The sequence below is a fragment of the Tachysurus fulvidraco genome, chromosome 5 (genome assembly GCF_022655615.1).
Source record: "Tachysurus fulvidraco isolate hzauxx_2018 chromosome 5, HZAU_PFXX_2.0, whole genome shotgun sequence".
Classification (NCBI taxonomy): Eukaryota; Metazoa; Chordata; class Actinopteri; order Siluriformes; family Bagridae; genus Tachysurus; species Tachysurus fulvidraco.
This window is the reverse complement of record NC_062522.1, coordinates 32,602,854-32,623,078: the sequence shown is the minus strand read 5'-3', so window position 1 is coordinate 32,623,078 and position 20,225 is coordinate 32,602,854. Positions and strand designations below refer to the sequence as shown.

Below are 20,225 nucleotides of genomic sequence, written 5' to 3'. Positions count from 1 at the left end.
TTTATGCAGGTTTCCATAAAAAAAAAATAATAATAAAAATTATGAACTTTGTGAGTCATGTGTGAAGAATCACAACAACTCAGTGAATCATTTTAGCCAGAGATTCTTTTCTCTCTCATACATTTCTTAGACACCCGTGAACGGTGTAGGGAATATATCCTGTATCCGCCCCACAGCTTTAACCCCTGCCCTACGATTTACACATGCAGCACGGATCCCGGCGTGACTCTGAGATTTGTGTTCAGAGCAGGTTTTGACCTTTCACTTAGATAAAACACGGCTGCCATCTGGAACCGGAGTTCAGGCGCGGAAAGTCTCTCGCCTGATTAATTCACCCTCACACCCGCCGCATAAACACGATCAATCCTGCGCCAGACCGCAGCTCAGACTCAGCAGGGGGCAGAAGAAGCCCGCCGTGCCTGCAGACGGATGCAGAGTCCCTGAGACAGGACAGAAGGAGCGACGTGAAGGAACATGAAGGACACAAGGAACATCAGTCAGAACCGGACACGTGGAGGACTCGTAACACGAGAGAGCGAGAGAACCAGAGGAGGTGGAAAAGAGCATCGAGGAACAGCTGCTGTGGTTACAGTGGCTGGTGATATAGTGGTGTGTGTGTGTGTGTGTGTGTGTGTGTGTGTGTGTGTGTGTGTGTGTGTGTGTGTGTGTGTGTGTGTGTGTGTGTGTGTGTGTGTGTGTAGGGACAGACAGATAGTGAAGCAGATAGCAGAACGATAGATGATTATCAGAAAAAAAGGAGAGGAAGCTAGCACTTTGCCATTTTGTCATTGTTTGAAGCACACACACACACAGAGACACACACACAGAGACACACACACAGAGACACACACACAGAGGCACACACACACACACACAGACACACACACAGAGGCAAACACACACACACAGATAGAGACACACGCACACAGAGGCACACACACACACACAGACACATACACAGAGGCACACACACACAGAGACACAGACACACACACAGAAAGACACACACACACACACACACACACACACACACAGAGACACCCACACACAGACACACACACCTTAACATCACGTTATGTGATCTCCAGTGACTAACAGGACTAGACACATTAACACACACACACACACACACACACACACACACACACACCTTAACATCACGTTATGTGATCTCCAGTGACCAACAGGAATAAACACATCAAAACACACACACACACACTCACACACACACACACACACACACACACACACACACATACACACACACACACCTTAACATCACATTACAGTACTGTATGTGATCTCCAGTGACCAACAGGACTAGACGCATCAAAACACACACACAAACACACAAACACAAACACACACACACAAACACACACACAGAATTATTTCCCACAGGTTCAACAGCAAGTTTTTTTTTTTTTGTATTTGCTTTTTTTTTTTCCTGTGAGACGATATTTATATTATTCACACTGGAAATGTTCTTTTTAGACAAAATGTCAGGTTTAGATATAAAACATAAACACACACATGCAGGATCGATGAGAACTGAGTTACACACGTATGAGGTCACGATCTAATACTGACTCGAACAGATCCCGGTGTTATTCAGAACTTATGAGAGAGTCACACACACACACACACACACACACACACACACACACACACACACACACACACACACACACACACACACTATAGATATAATACCGTCCCTGTACGAACATGTCTGGATGAGCTGATGACATGCAGGTCTGCTCAGCTTCTCCTTCTCCCTCTACACCTTTCTGTTACACCAGCAGCATGTTGTATTCAGGAGAAATGAACACTGTGATGTAATGCTGTTGTGCACATGATTACAGAGCTACGAAAACCTTCTTATGCAGCTACATAAACTAATTCTGTACAGTTCTAGACTAAATAAAAGATTATCGCTGAGCGTATGAGTTTTCCTTCAATCAGCTGCCAGAAAAACACTAGTAGGAGAGAGAGAGAGAGAGAGAGAGAGAGAGAGAGAGAGAGAGAGAGAGAGATACAGCCATACAGAGAGACAGAGAGAGAGAGAGAGAGAGAGAGAGAGATACAGCCATATGGAGAGAGAGAGAGATACAGCCATACAGAGAGACAGAGAGATAAAAAAGAGAGAGAGAGACAGAGACAGAGAGGGAGAGAGAGAGAGAGAGAGAGAGAGAGAGAGAGAGAGAGAGAGAGAGAAAGGACATTACCATCTATATGCATTTGTTACGCTCTTATTCCTCGGCTATTACCCGAGTCTATAACCTTTCCACCACGAACTGATAGAGAGACGAGAGAAATGAAGGGCAAAAGTGAGAAGGGAAAAGCAAGAGAGCAGACAGACAGTCAGACAGTCAGACACACAGAGAGTCAGACAGAGAGTCAGACAGACAGACAGACAGAGAGACAGACAGACAGACAGAGAGACAGACAGACAGACAGAGAGACAGAGAGTCAGACAGACAGACAGACAGACAGACAGACAGACAGAGAGACAGAGAGTCAGACAGACAGACAGACAGACAGACAGACAGACAGACAGACAGACAGAGAGACAGACAGACAGACAGACAGACAGAGAGACAGACAGACAGACAGAGAGACAGAGAGTCAGACAGACAGACAGACAGAGAGACAGAGAGACAGACAGACAGACAGACAGACAGACAGACAGACAGACAGACAGACAGACAGAGAGTCAGACAGACAGACAGTCAGACAGTTCAGTATTGCATCATTTGAAATGGTCTTCACCTTTCTGACATCTTCTTCACATATTTGGCATCTGTCAAGCCAGGAAGGACAAATACAACTCTCTCTCTCTCTCTCTCTCTCTCTCTCTCTCTCTCTCTCTCTCTCTCTCTCTCTCTCAATCTCTCTCTCTCTCTCACACACACACACTCATCCTCGACTCAACTCTCTCTCTCTCATCGTCTCTTCAATTCATCCAAAAGAACGACAGAGAGCAGTGATGATGCACAGTGACTGTTTATCGATGTTACCACCTCGTCTGTATTAATAAACTTTTGTATATTTTATCCATTTATAGTTACATTTACTGTCTCCAAACAAGTCCTAATGTACGACATAGTAGCTATAAACGGTCACTCATCCGTCCTGTTGAAAAACTCCCTGTTGCTATAGAAACGTTACCACACGAGAGCGAGCGCATCACGATTTACAGCTGCGCTACTTCTGACCAATCAGCATCCAGAATTCACAAAGCATTACAGAAGAATTGTACAGCACAAACTTTTGCATTACGCCACGCTTCTCGCTGTGCAGAAACACCATCGAGTGACGTGACGGAAAATAAGCGGAAAATAAACGCAGACTGAGCAGAAACAAATCAACACGCTGAGTGAACACTGCATCACTAACATCCCATAAAACATATGAACAAGATGAATGGAGCCTGAGTGCTTTTCATGGCTGTTAGCTCCATGATGGAAGAAAACGTAAAACACACACACACACACACACACACACACACACACACACACACACACACACACACACACACACACGACAAGCTGTTTTGTTACGGTTGGACAGTCATTGCTGAAACACCATGTCATTATACTGATTTTCATCAACACCTGTATTTATGACATAAATAACATACACATGTTGCTAATTAGCATGTTTTTAATCTTAGCCGTTCGTTAGCGAGATTCCAGTTTAGTTCCTCGGGTTTGACAACGATCACAGACACTCCAGAGATCAGACCCAGGCTAGTCTAAGAAGAGCATGGCTAATTTAGTTAGCTTAATATAGCAGTTAGCTAGTTTTCTAAGACATGTTGTTAGCTACATGGTACAACAAGTAGACTAGCATTAGCTGGTCTTTTACTGTGCATAATTGCCAGCAGTGTGAAAAGCTATCTTCTTGAATACTGAGTGTCCATGTGTCTGTTTTTATTTTTATTCTTATAGCTTTATTTTTTTATTAGGAGAACAAATTTTTAAGAAAGAAAATAAAAATCCTTTAGCATTTGATCAGTTCAATTATAATGCACTGTATTTACCATTATATAGCTTCCTACTGTATGGTTTACGTTACATGATATAACATGATTAACTAGCATTAGCAACTTAGGTAAGAGTTAGCTAATCTACTTTGTTGTCAGTATGAACACAGTGAAGTTTTGTGGTAGCTAGCTAGCTGAGCTAATGCTACATTTGTTTTGTTTGTTTTGTTTTGTTTAAAATTGTTTAAACTCCAAACTACTGACAAGATTTTCTGCTAAATGTATTGCTAGCTAGTATGTGCTTGATGGTCACCATTTTGTTTCTGTGTTACTTTGAGAAACCATTTTTTTAGTTATCTATTTTTTGCTTTCTTGCTTGCTAATGCATTGGTTTTTAAATGATATGATATTTACACTCAGATTAGCATTTAGTGGCTTGTTAGAAAACTATCAATAGTTAAATAGTGTAGAAAAGGTAACCCATAACTAGTCTATTTACTTAGGGTTAGCTTGCTGACAAGCTTTGCTAATGTTACAAACATATAACATTATACATATATATATGTAGAGCAAATCTTGTTGTTTTGTGTTTACTGTTGTTTAAAGTCCAAATCTCTCAATGTTTCTCATGTCCTACATTCATTGCTAGCCCTTGCTAGCTAGCCTTTGTGTGTTTAGCATGTAACACATCTCCTGAGTGACCTACAGCTGAACAGAACACTACATGTGTGCAGTTTGGGATGAAACCACACTCTGAGAAAACAGCTTTTTTTTTCAATGTGAGCGTACAGCACCAGTTAGCACGCTAGCTCACTCTCAGTGAGCGGTTATATATTATAAAAATGCAAATGTGCACCAAATAATTATGAGAATGTGAGCTTTCAACCTTTAGCATTTGATCAGTTTGATGAGTTTTGTACTTTTAGAGGCTTCAGTTGATCATCAGCCATGTTAGCTGCCAGCTATGGGCACGGATTAGCATTAAAGAGTTAGTCTTTAGATTTTCATCAGTTCAAGCAGCTTTGCTCTTTTACAAACCCTGTTTTCAGCTTTTCAGATCATCATCAGTTATGTTAGTGAGCGGTTGTGAGGAGAATTAGTGATTAGAGTCTTTGCCGTTTTATCACGTCGAACAGATCGGCTCGATGGAAACACCTCGAAGCAGAACGCTCTCGTGGTACAGGAGCTAAAAGCGGCTGCTTCACGCCTCTGTCGTCTTTATCAACTTATTGCAACGGGGTTCGGATAATGAATTCGCAAAGAGTCGTAGACTCATCAGCTCTCGAGTAGAAAGAATAATAAAAGAAATAAAGAAAAGGCAAACAGAGAGAGAGAGAGAGAGAGAGAGAGAGAGAGAGAGAGAGAGAGAGAGAGAGAGAGAGAGAGAGTAAACCGGAATATTCTACATCTGTATGTTCATCCAAACACCTCAAGAAACCCCGAGGCCATAATACAGATAATATGCAATGCCACTGTTTTTTTTTTCTTATGAAATCCACTCGGTTAAATTAATTTATTCAGCCAGAAAAAGGTCTCTTTTCAAAAGGTCACGCCAGTCCAGCTGGCCTTCTACAAGCTTTTAAACTTTGCCAGCGAGAAAAGGTCCAAAGGTCTCAAAGACGGAGCAACAGGAAGCAAAGTCGAAGTGAAAGGATCAGAACAGCAGCTCGAGCAAAGCCTTGACTCGATTAAATCCGAATAAAAGGCATATGATTAAGTGGCATTATACTGTAGCCTCTCTGGAGTCAGGGGTTGATGTTAATGCACCGTTAGTGTTGCCATAGCAACAGCTCATTCACAGGGACTTGAAGTGCACACGATGTACACACGAATTTCTGTAATAAGGAGGTTTTTATTTATTATTTATGGAAGGAGTCTCCAGTAACAGTCAGACGTGAAGCCATGCGCGTTCTTAAAGAGAATGAAAAAAGAAAGGATGGTGGAGGAAGGAATGAAGGCTACAATATATGTTATTACAGCTGTTATAACATGCGAGTGAACTGGAACTAGTTTCTTTAAAATAAACTGTAAAAAATATGATGCTCTTTAATAAATATTTAAAAAAAAAAAATCCTTGTTGTGAAAATTGCTGTTGTATTAGAGGAATAAAACATACAGGGATGATCACAGATAGAGGGGGTGAATACTTATGAAAGCCTCAGGCTTAACAGACGAATAAACAAAATAGACGGGGAATTGAATGTCCTTGGAGAATCTCATTCAAAGACATGTTGTTGTCGGAGGATTTTCAGTGCTCAGGATTACAATCCACTCTGAGGGGACGGAATTGATTACGTTTGGGTTTAGAGAACCTCTGGACACTTCAAGGTCGAGTCCCAGAGCACTGAATGTCATCATCATCATCATCATCATCATCATCATCATCATATGGTGAAGAGTCATTTTGTGATCAGGTTTTTTCCACACTGTAGTGGTTTAGCTGGAGTTTTCACCCAGTACTAATAACACGTCGACCTTCAGCCTTTAACAGAGCTGACTCCTGCATCTACAGTCACATGATCCATTTTATTTTTTTCTTCTATCGTACATTGTGTTAAATCTCTGTTTTTTATATTTTAAAACCATTCTGATATTCATCCGGTGGCATAAAGTATAATTCTATACAAATTCTACATTTTGAGATTTTGATTTCTAATTCTCAAATCTTAGCAGCCTCGAGTTCCTGAGCTCGGACGTGACGGTCACCTTCATCCTGTTGGATTTCATGGTTTCAGAGCGAATGCAATAAAATTCCTGAAAACATTCATTCAGTCGTTCTCGAACACGATAGACACAAGGAAACAAATAGCATCCTAAAAACCCATAACACCACATCACTCAACATCTGCTCAGTGAGACTCATCATTAATTCTACTGATTAAGTAGAAGATCAGACAGTCGGCAGAACTTTTCATAATGTCCATTAAAATTCTCTTCCCTTCCCTTCCCTTCTCTTCCATTCCCTACCCTTCTCGTCTCTTCTCTTCTCTTCCCTTCTCTTCCCTTCCCTTCTGTTTTCTTTCCTTCCCTTCTCTTCTCTTCTCTTCCCTTCCCTTCTCTTTTCTTCCCTTCCCTTCTCTTCCCTTCCCTTCTCTTTTCTTCCCTTCCCTTCTCTTCTCTTCCCTTCCCTTCCCTTCCCTTCTCTTCCCATCCCTTCCCTTCCCTTCCCTTCCCCTCCCTTCCCTTCCCTTCCCTTTCCTTCCCTTCCCTTCCCTTCCCTTCCCTTCCCTTCCCTTCCCTTCCCTTCCCTTCCCTTCCCTTCCCTTCCCTTCCCTTCCACTCATTCAGGATTTTGTGTTTTGTATTTCCTTTGTACAGCCTCCTCCCTGTGGACTCTCCATAAATCACACCACGGCACTCCTAACTTTATCTTACAGCTCGGTGATCAAACTCTCAGAAGAACACGACGCTGCTGACCGCAAATAAACCAGACACTGCTCTATTTTTGGTTAAGCAGCACTGTACACTTTTCCTTTTCTCTCTCTCTCTCTCTCTCTCTCTCTCTCTCTCTCTCTGCTTATAACCACAATGTGAATCTAGAAGATAAGGGATTTTAGAGAAGTGAACAACAAAAGCTGTAAGGTTTTGGTTTTAAATACAAGAAATTATATATCATTAAATCATTATGTGCGTCCTGAGCTACTTTACGTTCTGATATGGTGGTATTCAGCATTTGAGTCGTAATTTCGAGCAGGGAAACTCTTAGGTTCTGAGTTAGAGGCGTGTCGGTGTCATTAAAAATGGTGAAATCGACAGATACAATGCCTGAAGTTTGTATGAAGTTGAGGGTAAATTAGGTTATAGGAGGGTGATGTTTTAGATCACGTGGTGAAGAAGGAGAACCGTAGTACAGCGAGTCGTCGTGTATCTGAGGAGCTGTGAGAGTGTTGGGATGTAAAGATGGAGGAGGATGTAGAGGGATTTAAAGGTCAGAAGAAGGATTTTGTACCGCTACAGGTAGCCATGGCTCCAGCTGCTGAGTTTGAATGTATTGTAGTCTGGTTATTGGATCTCAGCCCAGTATAAAGGGCATGTAGGACGATGATGGTCGGGGTAGGAGGAGCTGGAAGCATGTTAGTCTGAAGGCTTTGTATGTCAGAGCTCCACCGGATTAAAAGCTGCAAAAGCAGATGATTCTAAACTGAATCACAGCTCTTTTTAGTGTTTCCACAGGTGAGATGAGTAGATCTTAGTGGTGGTGCTCGGAGGAGGAGATCTACAACTTTCATTTCCTCTCCTGCTTTTATGACATCCTTACATCTTATTTTTTTTATTATTGAAGTGCCAGAAAAGGTGGAAAGTCCCGTGTGCTTTCAGCGGTAGGAAGGAGAAACTAATCACTGTCTCCGAGCTCTGTGGTCTCTGAGGTGGTGCTGGTTGTGGTGATGGTAGTGGTGGTGGTTGTGCTGGTTGTGGTGCTGGAGATGGTGCTGATGCTGGTGGTGGTGGTGCTGTTTCGGGTGCTGGTGATTGTGTTGCTGGTGGTTGTGCTGTTGGTGGTGCTGCTGGTGTTGGTGGTGCTGGTGTTGGTGGTGCTGCTGCTGTTGGTGGTGGTGTTTCAGTGTTGTGGTCAAGTTTCTCATTATCAGTTCCATTTGTAAATGTCAGGCTATTTCTGACTCTCTGGACCGGGGTCCTTTGTCGACTAATAGCGTTTAATTAGCGTCTGATGTCGTGCATTTGTGCTTAAAGTGATGACGGGAAGAAGAAGGTGTTGCCATGGAGATTCAAAACACAGATGCGAGAGGAGAGAAAACCGGGCTCTTGAATCGTGTTAAGTCACAAAATGAAATCTGTTTGGAGTTTACAGTTACACAGCGCCGTTAAATAAAGGTGTCGATTCATTTCCTGCTACACCGGTTTGTATTACATGTTTCTATAGCAACAATGCATAACAAGTAATACAAGTTACTCCAGTTAGCTAGCCATCGATTACAGTACTACGCTTTAACTTAGTTAGACTAACTAGCGCTCAACAGCTAGCCCTCAAGTTAGCTAAACTGTTAGCTAGCCCTCAAATGAACTAGCAATCTATAACTAGCTCTCACGTAAAGCAGCTAGCCGTTCGGATTGAACGATTATTAAGTTTTAATGAAGCATTATGTCTTTATGAATAAAGATAAAAGAAACTCGACACTCGTGCTTAGTAAAAGGGAGCAGATTTATCCGAACACATTAGCAGCTGCTCGTCGCTGAACAGAACATGGTCTGTGCTTCGGAGAAGCCGTGTTCCTGTTTGTTCAGAGCTGTAATCTTCATCCCGTCCTCCTCCTCCTCCTCCTCCTCACCGTGACCAGCACTGAAGCACTCTCACTGCCATCGATCACAGAGGGATCGGTAAAGAAGCTCTCACGCTAAAGGACAAAGACGAAGACGACAGAGCTTCTGTTTCATCTCCGCTCTAATGCAGCGCTCTCACAGGCAAACAAAACAGGATGCGGTAGGGAAGCGTATAGTTCACCATATGTTGGACACGGTGGCTTAGCGGTTAGCACGTTCGCCTCACACCTCCAGGGTTGGGGGTTCGATTCCCGCCTCCACCTTGTGTGTGTGGAGTTTGCATGTTCTCCCCGTGCCTCGGGGGTTTCCTCCGGGTACTCCGGTTTCCTCCCCCGGTCCAAAGACATGCATGGTAGGTTGATTGGCATCTCTGGAAAATTGTCCGTAGTGTGTGTGTGAGTGTGTGAGTGAATGAGAGTGTGTGTGTGTGCCCTGTGATGGGTTGGCACTCCGTCCAGGGTGTATCCTGCCTCGATGCCCGATGACACCTGAGATAGGCACAGGCTCCCCGTGACCCGAGAAGTTCGGATAAGCGGTAGAAAATGAATGAATGACCGTCACCGTATTAACAATTACACACATTGATTTTTCTGTTTATGTGACCTTTCTATTGTGGACGATTGGGAACCGGCTGTTGCTATGGAAACAATAAGGTATCAGAGTGAGTACATTAATATAAACCTGCTCTACAGTCAGAGCTGCTGTTAGAGAGAATTAATCAACACCTGAACACCAATCAGAGTCCAGAACTCAGCAGCGTCTCACTCTTTACCTGCTTAATTACACCAACACTCATAAAACAGGAGGAAACTACTAGTGTAGCTCAGCTGGTATCTGTCCTCTGAGAGTGTCCTGGTCAGGACTCGAGTGTGTGTGTGTGTGTGTGTGTGTGTGTGTGTGTGTGTGTGTGTGTGTGTGTGTGTGTGCGTGCGTGCGTGCGTGCGTGCGTGCGTGCGTGTGTGTGTGTGAGTGTGTGTGTGTGTGTGTGTGTGTGTGTGTGTGTGTGTGTGTGTGTGTGTGTGTGTGTGTGTGAGTGTGTGTGAAGACACAATCAATTAGACCTGACGTCCTGCTCCACTTTTTTCTGCTCCTCTCTCTGACAGCAGGAGATAAAGAGCAGGCAGAGTGTTTGCTGTAATTTAAAACTCACAGCCTCTAAGGCTGCATTTCAATTAAAACATTTCATTTCTCTGGATTCCCAGTTCACACACACACACACACACACACACACACACACACACACACACACACACACACACACACACACACACACACACACACACACAAACACAGACCTCTTCTTTGATTTCCCTTGCCTCTGAAGGTAAGACTCCGCACTGATCAGTACATTCAATCCTCCATCAATCTCTCTCTCTCTCTTTCATTTTCTCTTCTCTCTCAGCAAAACACTCCACATGCGCTCGTCTGTTCTCATTTTCTCTCTTCATCTTCCTTTCTCTCGCTTCCTGTTTCCCGCTAGTCATCCTGTATTCTGCCTCTCTTTTCTCCCTCTGTAAATTTAGAATGAGGCCTTTGTGCTGGATATGATTCATAACTTTAACCTGCCTCTGTCTCTCTCTGTTTCTGTCTGTCTTTCTGCCTCTCTTCCTCATTCTCTGCCTCTATCCCCCTGTTTCTGTCAGTCTCTCTGCCTTTTTTTCTCTGACTCTTTTTCTCTGTGCCTCTTTCTCTTTCACTCTCTTTCTCTGCCTCTCTTTCTCTTCCTTTGTCCTTCTGCCACTCTCTCTGGATCTTTCTCTCTCTTCATGTCTTTGTCTCTCTCCATGCCTCTTTTTCTCTTCCTCTGTCTCTCTCTGCGTCTTAAATTTTAACCACGCTCACATCTCTATTAGACCCTTTAGCCACACCCATGTCTGTATTTGTCAGTTTAGCCACGCCCACATATCTATTAGACCATAAAATACACACAATTTATTGGAAAAACAAACACACACATACACACACACACACATACACACACACACACATACAAACACACACACACACACACACACACACACACACACACACACACACACTCACATACACATACAAACACACTTTCTAGTGCAAAGGAATTGGAATTTCACTTATGAGACATTTGGATGTGTGTGTGTGTGTGTGTGTGTGTGTGTGTGTGTGTGAGAGAGAGAGAGAGAGAGAGAGAGAGAGAGAGAGAGAGAGAGAGAGAGAGAGAGAGAGAGAGAGAGACAAAAAGCCCTTCTGTCATTCTGGAAGAGACAGAACTCTCATCTGCGTGACATCTGGCCTCTTGGACGTGTTCCTTATTTAATAATCGTTGATTTCTCCTCTTGCCTCCTCCCCTCATTTTCTCTCTCTGGCTTTCTTCCTTTTTCACTAATCTCTCTTTCATTTTATGTGTGTGTGTGTGTGTGTGTGTGTGTGTGTGTGTGTGTGTGTGTGTGTGTGTGTGTGTGTGTGTGTGTGTGTGTGTGTGTGTGTGTGTATTAGCATCTCTCAGCTTTAGCCTTTACTCTGCTCTGAATTAAGACTCTTTCTTTCCTGACGTTTCAAAGCCAGCAAGTGACGACTGCAGCAGAACGCTTATCCCTCCTCCACCTCTTCCTCCACCTCTTCCTCCTACTCTACCTTTTCTCTCACCTCCTCCTTCTCTGACTCCTCATCGTCCTTTTCCTCGTCCTCCTCCTCTTTCTCCTCCCTTTCCACCTGTTCCTCCTTTTCTTCCTCTGAGTTACCCAGATTTTACCCAGTCAGGTTTGACCTTATTAATATGCGTTGTGGGCGGAGTCAATGCAAATCACGTGTAAGATTACATCAAATAAAGGCGAGTCATGACTGCTGACCTTAGACAAACTCCTACTGTTAATTATGATATTTAGTATCAGCCAAGTGGGTTAGAGAGAGAGAGAAAGAGAGAGAGAGAGAGAGAGAGAGAGAGAGAGAGAGAGAGAGAGAGAGAGAGAGAGAGATAAAGACAGAGAGAGATAGAATGAGAGAGAGAGAGAGATAAAGACAGAGAGAGAGTGAGAGAGAAAGCGAGACAGAGAGAGCGAGAGAGAGAGAGAGACAGAGAGAGAGAGAGAGAGAGAGATAAAGACACACAGAGAGAGAGAGAGAGAGAGAGAGAGAGAGAGAGAATGAGAGAGAGAGATAAAGACACAGAGAGAGAGAGAATGAGAGAGAGAGATAAAGACAGTGAAAGAGAGAGAATGAGAGAGAGAGATAAAGACAGTGAGAGAGACAGAGAGAGAGAGAGAGAGAGAGAGAGAGAGAGAGAGAGAGAGAGAGAGAGAGAGAGAGAGAGAGGCAATCAGGTTCTGTAATCTAAGTTTGGTTTGAACTTGTTTCAGTAATTAAGGTTTATTAGTGAAGTGAAGGAGAACGAGCTCGATCCCACCGGACGCGCTGCAGCAGCAAAACCTTATTTACTTATTTACTCACTCTCTCTCTCTCTCTCTCTCTCTCTCTCTCTCTCTCTCTCTCTCTCTCTCTCTTTCTCTCTCTCTCTCTCCCCTTATTTACTCAGGGTCTCTCACCCGATAATTACATCTTACTCAATGACTCCATCTGGACGCTCAGTTTTGACCTGATCGTAGAGCTGTGTGTGTGTGTGTGTGTGTGTGTGTGTGTGTGTGTGTGTGTGTGTGTGTGTGTGTGTGTGAGACAGACCGAAAGTGAGACAGAGAGAAAATGATTTTCACTGACAGAATTTAGTGTGTGTGTAGTATGTGTATGTCTTCCTCAGGGTCACTGTGTGTTTGTGTATGCGTGAGTGTGTGTGTGTGTGTGTGTGTGTGTGTGTGTGTGTGTGTGTGTGTGTGTGTGTGTGTGTGTTTATGAGATAGCTGTCAGCAGACATCATCTTGATTCTAAATTTCCGTCTCAAGGTCACCATTGTGTATATATGTGTGTGTGTGTGTGTGTGTGTGTGTGTGTGTGTGTGTGTGTGTGTGTGTGTGTGTGTGTGTGTGTGTGTGTGTGTGTGTGTGTGTGAGCTACTCTGCTACACTAGCATGTTAATCGATATTCCCACCTGAAGTTTATTCTGCTAGTCCTGAGCTGGACGTGTTGTATTTATCCGGACATGAGCAGAGATTCTCGAGCGATTCATTCCGAGTCGTTTTGTTCACTTTACACTTAAGTTCACCACAAAACACTCCAGCTCTGGTTTGACGTTTCTTTCCCATTTTGGACATCAGTAATCAACACGGATAGAACAAGCGGTTTGATGCTTGCTTATCGTCATCATGCTCATCTTTTAAGCGTGTAGAATAAACAAATGGACTCCACAGTTCACAGTTTATGTCGCAGGAACTCTGACATGTGAGCAACCATCTGATCAACCGACTCATGCGGCGGCGCGAGAGAAATATTTGTGTTGACGAGAGAAAATCTCAGCTGCGTGTTTAGGGAAGGATCTGCACAAAGCCAGATTTTAGCCACGATCAACCATCATGCATCTCTCTCTCTCTCTCTCTCTCTCTCTCTCTCTCTCATTTCCAAGATACAGGTCTCTGTCACACAAGTGGAGATTAACTAAAAGTGTCATTTATCTTTCTGAATCAAAGAATCGACGTATCAATGAATCGAGTTCATTCATTCATTCATCTTCTACCGCTTATCCGAACTTCTCGGGTCACGGGGAGCCTGTGCCTATCTCAGGCGTCATCGGGCATCGAGGCAGGATACACCCTGGACGGAGTGCCAACCCATCACAGGGCACACACACACTCTCATTCACTCACACACTCACACACTACGGACAATTTTCCAGAGATGCCAATCAACCTACCATGCATGTCTTTGGACCGGGGGAGGAAACCGGAGTACCCGGAGGAAACCCCCGAGGCACGGGGAGAACATGCAAACTCCACACACATTATGCATTATGACGCAGCGTGTTATAAACAAAAACAGGAAAAAGAATTACTAATAAACAAACAAACAAACTCAGATTCATGAATTCCAAATCATTAGAATCTAAATTTATATTACATCTTTTTTATTTGCAATGTAATATTTTTCACTAACAATAAATTTATTTTAAATGAAATACATGGAATTAAATTGGTGTTTAATTAATATTCATTTTATTGTATATTCACAGAACAATATGAACAATATGTTGAATTGGAGGGGGGGGGCACGGTGGCTTAGTGGTTAACACGTTCGCCTCACACCTCCAGGGTTGGGGGTTCGATTCCCGCCTCCACCTTGTGTGTGTGGAGTTTGCATGTTCTCCCCGTGCCTCGGGGGTTTCCTCCGGGTACTCCGGTTTCCTCCCCCGGTCCAAAGACATGCATGGTAGGTTGATTGGCATCTCTGGAAAATTGTCCGTAGTGTGTGTGTGAGTGAATGAGAGTGTGTGTGTGCCCTGTGATGGGTTGGCACTCTGTCCAGGATGTATCCTGCCTCGATGACGCCTGAGATAGGCACAGTCTCACCTGTGACCCGAGGTAGTTCAGAGAAGAGAATGAATGAATGAATGATGTTGAATTAAATCCTAATTAAATCTTATTTTAAAAAAAGTCATTTATTAAGAGTTTCCAAACTTAATTCAATTGAGAACAGAGACATTGTGACTCTGTTGTTTTGTTGTTGTTCTATTAGGAAAGTAGATTTTTAATGAACCTCCTCCCAACAATCGATACACACAAATTAGCATCACTTCAGACAACGGCGTTTTTCCCGAAGCTTCCGAGTCTCTTAGCGGAAAAGCGATGGGATGCTGAGTCTGTGCTGGGACACGCGCCAACGAGCCTGTAATTACTGTGTCTTACTTCAGGATCGGGAGAAACACAGGAGTCTCGAGAGGATGGCTTTAAACACCATGAATCATTCTAAGGATTGTTTACTGACTTTAGAGCTTGAACCGAGTGACATACAACAAGCGGAGTGATTTATCTTCACCTGGCAACCGGCAAGCACGCCATTTTAACAGCATCAGACAAAAAATACAATTGTACATTGTTATCTTATAATATACATATAACAAAGTGTATAGAGCAAGGCTGAAAATTCATGTACACACACACACACACACACACACACACACACACACACACACACACACACACACTTACTTAAAGCCCTAATTGACCTAAATTCCTCCACTCTGATCTTTTAACAGTGACCTAGTTCCACGTTTTGTAGAGCTAATTACACACACACACACACACACACACACACACACACACACACACACACACACACACACACACTACATCATGGCTAATTATAACTGCAGAGTTTAACTAAGTAATAATTGTGTGTTTACAACCTTAAGAACCAACATCAGTAAAAACAAAGTCCATGATGTAATTAAATAAAGTTAACTAAAGGGGAAATAAACGTAAAGGTTAAATTAAAATATACGAATATTAAATTAATTAGTGCAGTTATTAGTTAATATATTACATTTGGAGAGTATTGTGTATAAAAAAAAGGTAATACAGTGTAAAATATTAGGATGTTTGATATGCTATATATCTTGCAAGACATAAACAGCAGGTTAGTGGGCGTGGCCTGATATTCTAATGAGCACATTTGATTGACAGCACACTTGATTGACAGCACTCTTTCTGCGATTAGCTTTCCATTAGTTTGGCTTTTACGTGCAAGTCGGTTTTCACTCCTTGTGTGAGATTTACACACTCGTCCACTAGCTCACTCTCTCAACTAGTTTTTCCTCACAGGTTTTTGTTTTTTTTCTCTGAAGGTTAGCATTAACTTATTACTTATTAGCTAGCTTTTGTTCACTTAAACGTTTTCACGTTTGTAGATTTTCTTTGCTAGTTAGCTCACTCACTTACTTTTATTTGTTTGTTTTTGTTTTGTCTTATTAGGTAACTTTAACAATTGCTTAATTCCTTCTTTACCTTTTTTAGCCTTTTGATAGTTTAGCACTCTTGCTAAGTTTACTTTTAGGTTAGCTTTCACACATTAGCATGCTTTTTCTCCTTAGCTTAAATTGTGCTAATTAGTTAGCTTTTGTTTGTTAAACTTCATAATCCACATCCGCTTGCTAGTTCCTCTTGATATGCTAGTTTGTTATCATGGGATTTTTTTAGCTAGTTAGCTTTTAGCCAATTAGCATGTAGCTCTCATGCTAATTGGTTTTCACTTGACATCAGTTGATTTTTTTTATTCTTCTGACCAATCAGATTACTGCTCATAAAGCTAGAGTAACAAACATGGAGGAAGAAGTGATCTCTGTGTAGTTCTGGCATAAGCAGTAGGACTTTAGTGCCTGTGTGTGTGTGTGTGTGTGTGTGTGTGTGTGTGTGTGTGTGTGTGTGTGTGTGTGTGTGTGTGTTCTAAATGTCAGAAACAAATATACATAACTGCAATAAATCTCTTCTTCTGAAAAGAGACACTGTGATCACATTCATTTATGTCTGGTTAAGAGGTGAAAACACACACACACACACACACACACACACACACACACACACACACACACACACTGCAGCACTGATGCGTCGAGGCAGTTTATTATAGCGCACACTCTGCATATATAAAAACACACTGCGGCTCTGTTCAAGTCGTAAATCATAATTTAGCGGTGTGTGCTGTCAGATGCACTTCATTCTGTGTTTGTGTTTGTTTTCGTGTGTGTGTGTGTGTGTGTGTGTGTGTGTGTGTGTGTGTGTGTGTGTGTGTGTGTGTGTGAGGAACAATATGTCAGTACATTTGCATACACAGATGCTGACAGTAACTGAGCTCACTGTGATAAAGAAGTCTCCTCCAAGCTCACGTGTGTGTGTGTGTGTGTGTGTGTGTGTGTGTGTGTGTGTGTGTGTGTGTGTGTGTGTGTGTGTGTGTGTGTGTGTGTGTGTTGTTAAAATCTAAGCAGATGGGAAAGCATTGTTTTCCTGACGTCGTCACATATATTACTTTACACTCTATTAGCTATGACGAGCACACACACACACACACACACACACACACACACACACACACAAAAGCACTTTTTTTTCTCGCATTACACATTTCATCATCTGTAAATTACCACGATCGACCTTTGCCCATGTTTCACTTGCTGCTCAAAAGTATTGGCACCCTTCTAACACATAATAAACTTTACAAAGTGATGAATGCAAAATTCACCGATTCAAGCGGCACAAATCTCGATTTCTGACACAGTCGTTCACTGAATCAAGAGGAAACATTATCATGTTATGAATCAGTCCAAGTTGTCCAAGATTTTATTAATTATAGAATTATTAAACACACACATACACTATCGGAGAAGCGTGTATCTTGAGAAGGCAGGAGGACACACACACACTCTTCTGTAGTTAATGAGCCAACAGACGCCTTTTCAGGCTGCAGCACACAAGCAGCTAATTAATCAAGTCCACACACACACACACACACACACACACACACACACACACACACACACACACACACACACACACACACACACACAGTAAGTGGCAGTCAGACAGTCTACCCCAACCCTTAGCCCCTCAAACATACACACACACGTGCTAAAAACACAATTTTCACTGTAAAACATTCCTCTTACTTGGTGTGTAGCCGATGCTGTGGCTATAATGCTAATGTGGCTAACAAATAATAGAAGTCTATGGCTACCAGTTTAGCGTGTTGTACTCATAAGTAATCATAGTGGCATCTTTCTAATGGACTGGGCTTCAGGCTTCAAGTACTAATCATTTTTAATTAAATCAGAATTTAATTACCTCTTATTTTCAGAGAGTCAATTCATTTGAATCTGTTCCATTGAATCAAATGATTCATTGGGAGTTAATGCATTCGAAGGTGTGATCCGATCATGCTGTCATCTGAAACACAGCAAACAGCTTGATTTATTAACTTAAATCATGTAAATGTTAGTTCTGGCCTAAGTCAGACTCTGAGTCAGGAGAGGAGATCTTGATTCTGAGTCAAATTAGTCACTGACTCAAGACCCATAAATGTGGATTTTGAGCGAAATGATTCAAGAGCTCTCCGATTTTAATGAAATGACTCACTGACCAAAGAGCCACGAATCTCCCAAGATACACACACACACACACACACACACACACACACACACACACACACACACACACACACACACACACACACACACACACAGTACATTTGACAAAAGTGCATATCCTAGAGTGGAAGTGTCACATGATGAAAACTCTCTCTTTCTTACACACACACACACACACACACACACACACACACACACACACACACACACACACACACACACACAGTCCACAGTCTACTGTCACAAATGAGAAGCCTGAGGTTCAAACTGTCAAATGGATAATAATGAGGACTCACACACACACACACACACACACACACACACACACACACACACACACACACACACACACACACACACACACACACACACACACACATATGTCACAGGTGAGGATCCTAAGGTTCAAAATGAAAGATGATGATAAGAACAAGCAAACACAGACTCTCACTTACTCACTCACACACACACACACACACACACACACACACACACACACACAGACTCGGACCCTGGGGCGAAAGCCTGCAGCTGCTAGAGAACAGAAAGCGTGATGCGAGCTGCCACATTGAGACAGGTGACATTGGGTAAAAATCCCCTTGAGGCAGATCTCGTAATGAGATTTCCACCATAAGGAGACAAACCTCTTCTTCAATGCTCCTTCTACACTTCCATCCTCATCCATCTTTCTGCTCCTATTCAAACCATCAGCCTCTGACTGTTGTCAGAAGTGCCGATTTCCTTAAAAATGCGAAGCTTGTAATCTTGCCTCCCGAAAGAAAGGGAAGAAGGGAAAAAAAAAGGGGGGAAGGAGAGAGACAACTATGCGTGCAGGCTGACCTGAACAAAAAACACGAACAACGCGTATAGACACTATAAATCTGCCGATGGTCACCAAGGTGGTGAGCAAAGTTCAGCAAAGCATCTGGACCGCTAAGCCGGACCCTTTCCCTAAATCTCGTCTCTGAACCGAAAACTGCAAACGATCTCGATGCCGCGGTACAAAGAAAAGACGGAGAAATAACGCAGCACCGAGGGGAGAGATATCCTACCGAATCCAGAAGTTTGCATAAAATGTTACAGAGGTGTGGTGGACGATGGGTGAAACCTATGGCAGAACGGAACGAATACCAACTACACTAGCCAGGGGGAGACAGCTTAGCGTTTAGGGTAAAGGGGGGTAAAAATCCTGAGCAGTCTGAATTCTGAGGAGGTTTAAACGATAGCAACTTCCTACATCACAACAACTGAATAATATAAAACACACACACACACACACACACACACACACACACACACACACACACACACACACACACCATGTAGTGAAGACTATTTTTTTTGCCTAAACAGGTTATAAATGAAGCAGCTGCAGGCAGCACTGCCCGAAGCACTCGGTGTGAATTTACAATAGTGTTCTCAGCCCAGTTCTTGGAATAATCGGTGGAAACATGACGTATCCTGAGGCTTAACTATTTTCTGAGACTCCAGGGATCCGGTTCCTCATTATACACCCAGAGGGAGAAAGAGAGAGGGAAATAAAGTGAGCTGACCTTAAAGCTCACTGCACATCAGCAGGAAGAGGCTTTCCAGCCGTGACCTGAAATAAACCTCACTTTGCCCTTAACAAGCTCAGACGCCTCAACTCCCGCCCGGTCCTACACCCACGCCCCGGACGGAGCCCCCAGGGCAGATCGGCTTTTAGCGCTTTTTACCCTCCGGAACGGGAGAGTTACCTTCGGTGCGGGCGGTGAACGGAGAGTCGGTGAGACGTTTGGCCGAGAACTGGCCTCCCAGAGAGGTCATTAAAAAGCACAGGCTGAAGAAGCCGATCCCCAACACGAAGATCCTACAGAACACAATCAGAGAGAGAGAGAGAGAGAGAGAGAGAGAGAGAGAGAGAGAGAGAGAGAGAGAGAGAGAGAGAGAGAGAGAGAGAGAGAGAGAGAGAGAGAGAGAGAGAGA

General features: G+C 43.0%; 1 protein-coding gene across 2 annotated transcripts in view; it reads right to left on the bottom strand.

The window, feature by feature from the left end:
* The window catches only part of LOC113663648 (alpha-1,6-mannosylglycoprotein 6-beta-N-acetylglucosaminyltransferase B-like), a 121,639-nt gene that overhangs the window by 95,997 nt on the left and 5,417 nt on the right, over nucleotides 1-20,225 (bottom strand). For both annotated transcript variants that reach the window (XM_047814335.1, XM_047814336.1), the window contains exon 2: nucleotides 19,997-20,109. In XM_047814335.1, the coding sequence (XP_047670291.1) occupies nucleotides 19,997-20,109 (113 nt within the window). The remainder of the gene's footprint in view (nucleotides 1-19,996; nucleotides 20,110-20,225) is intronic.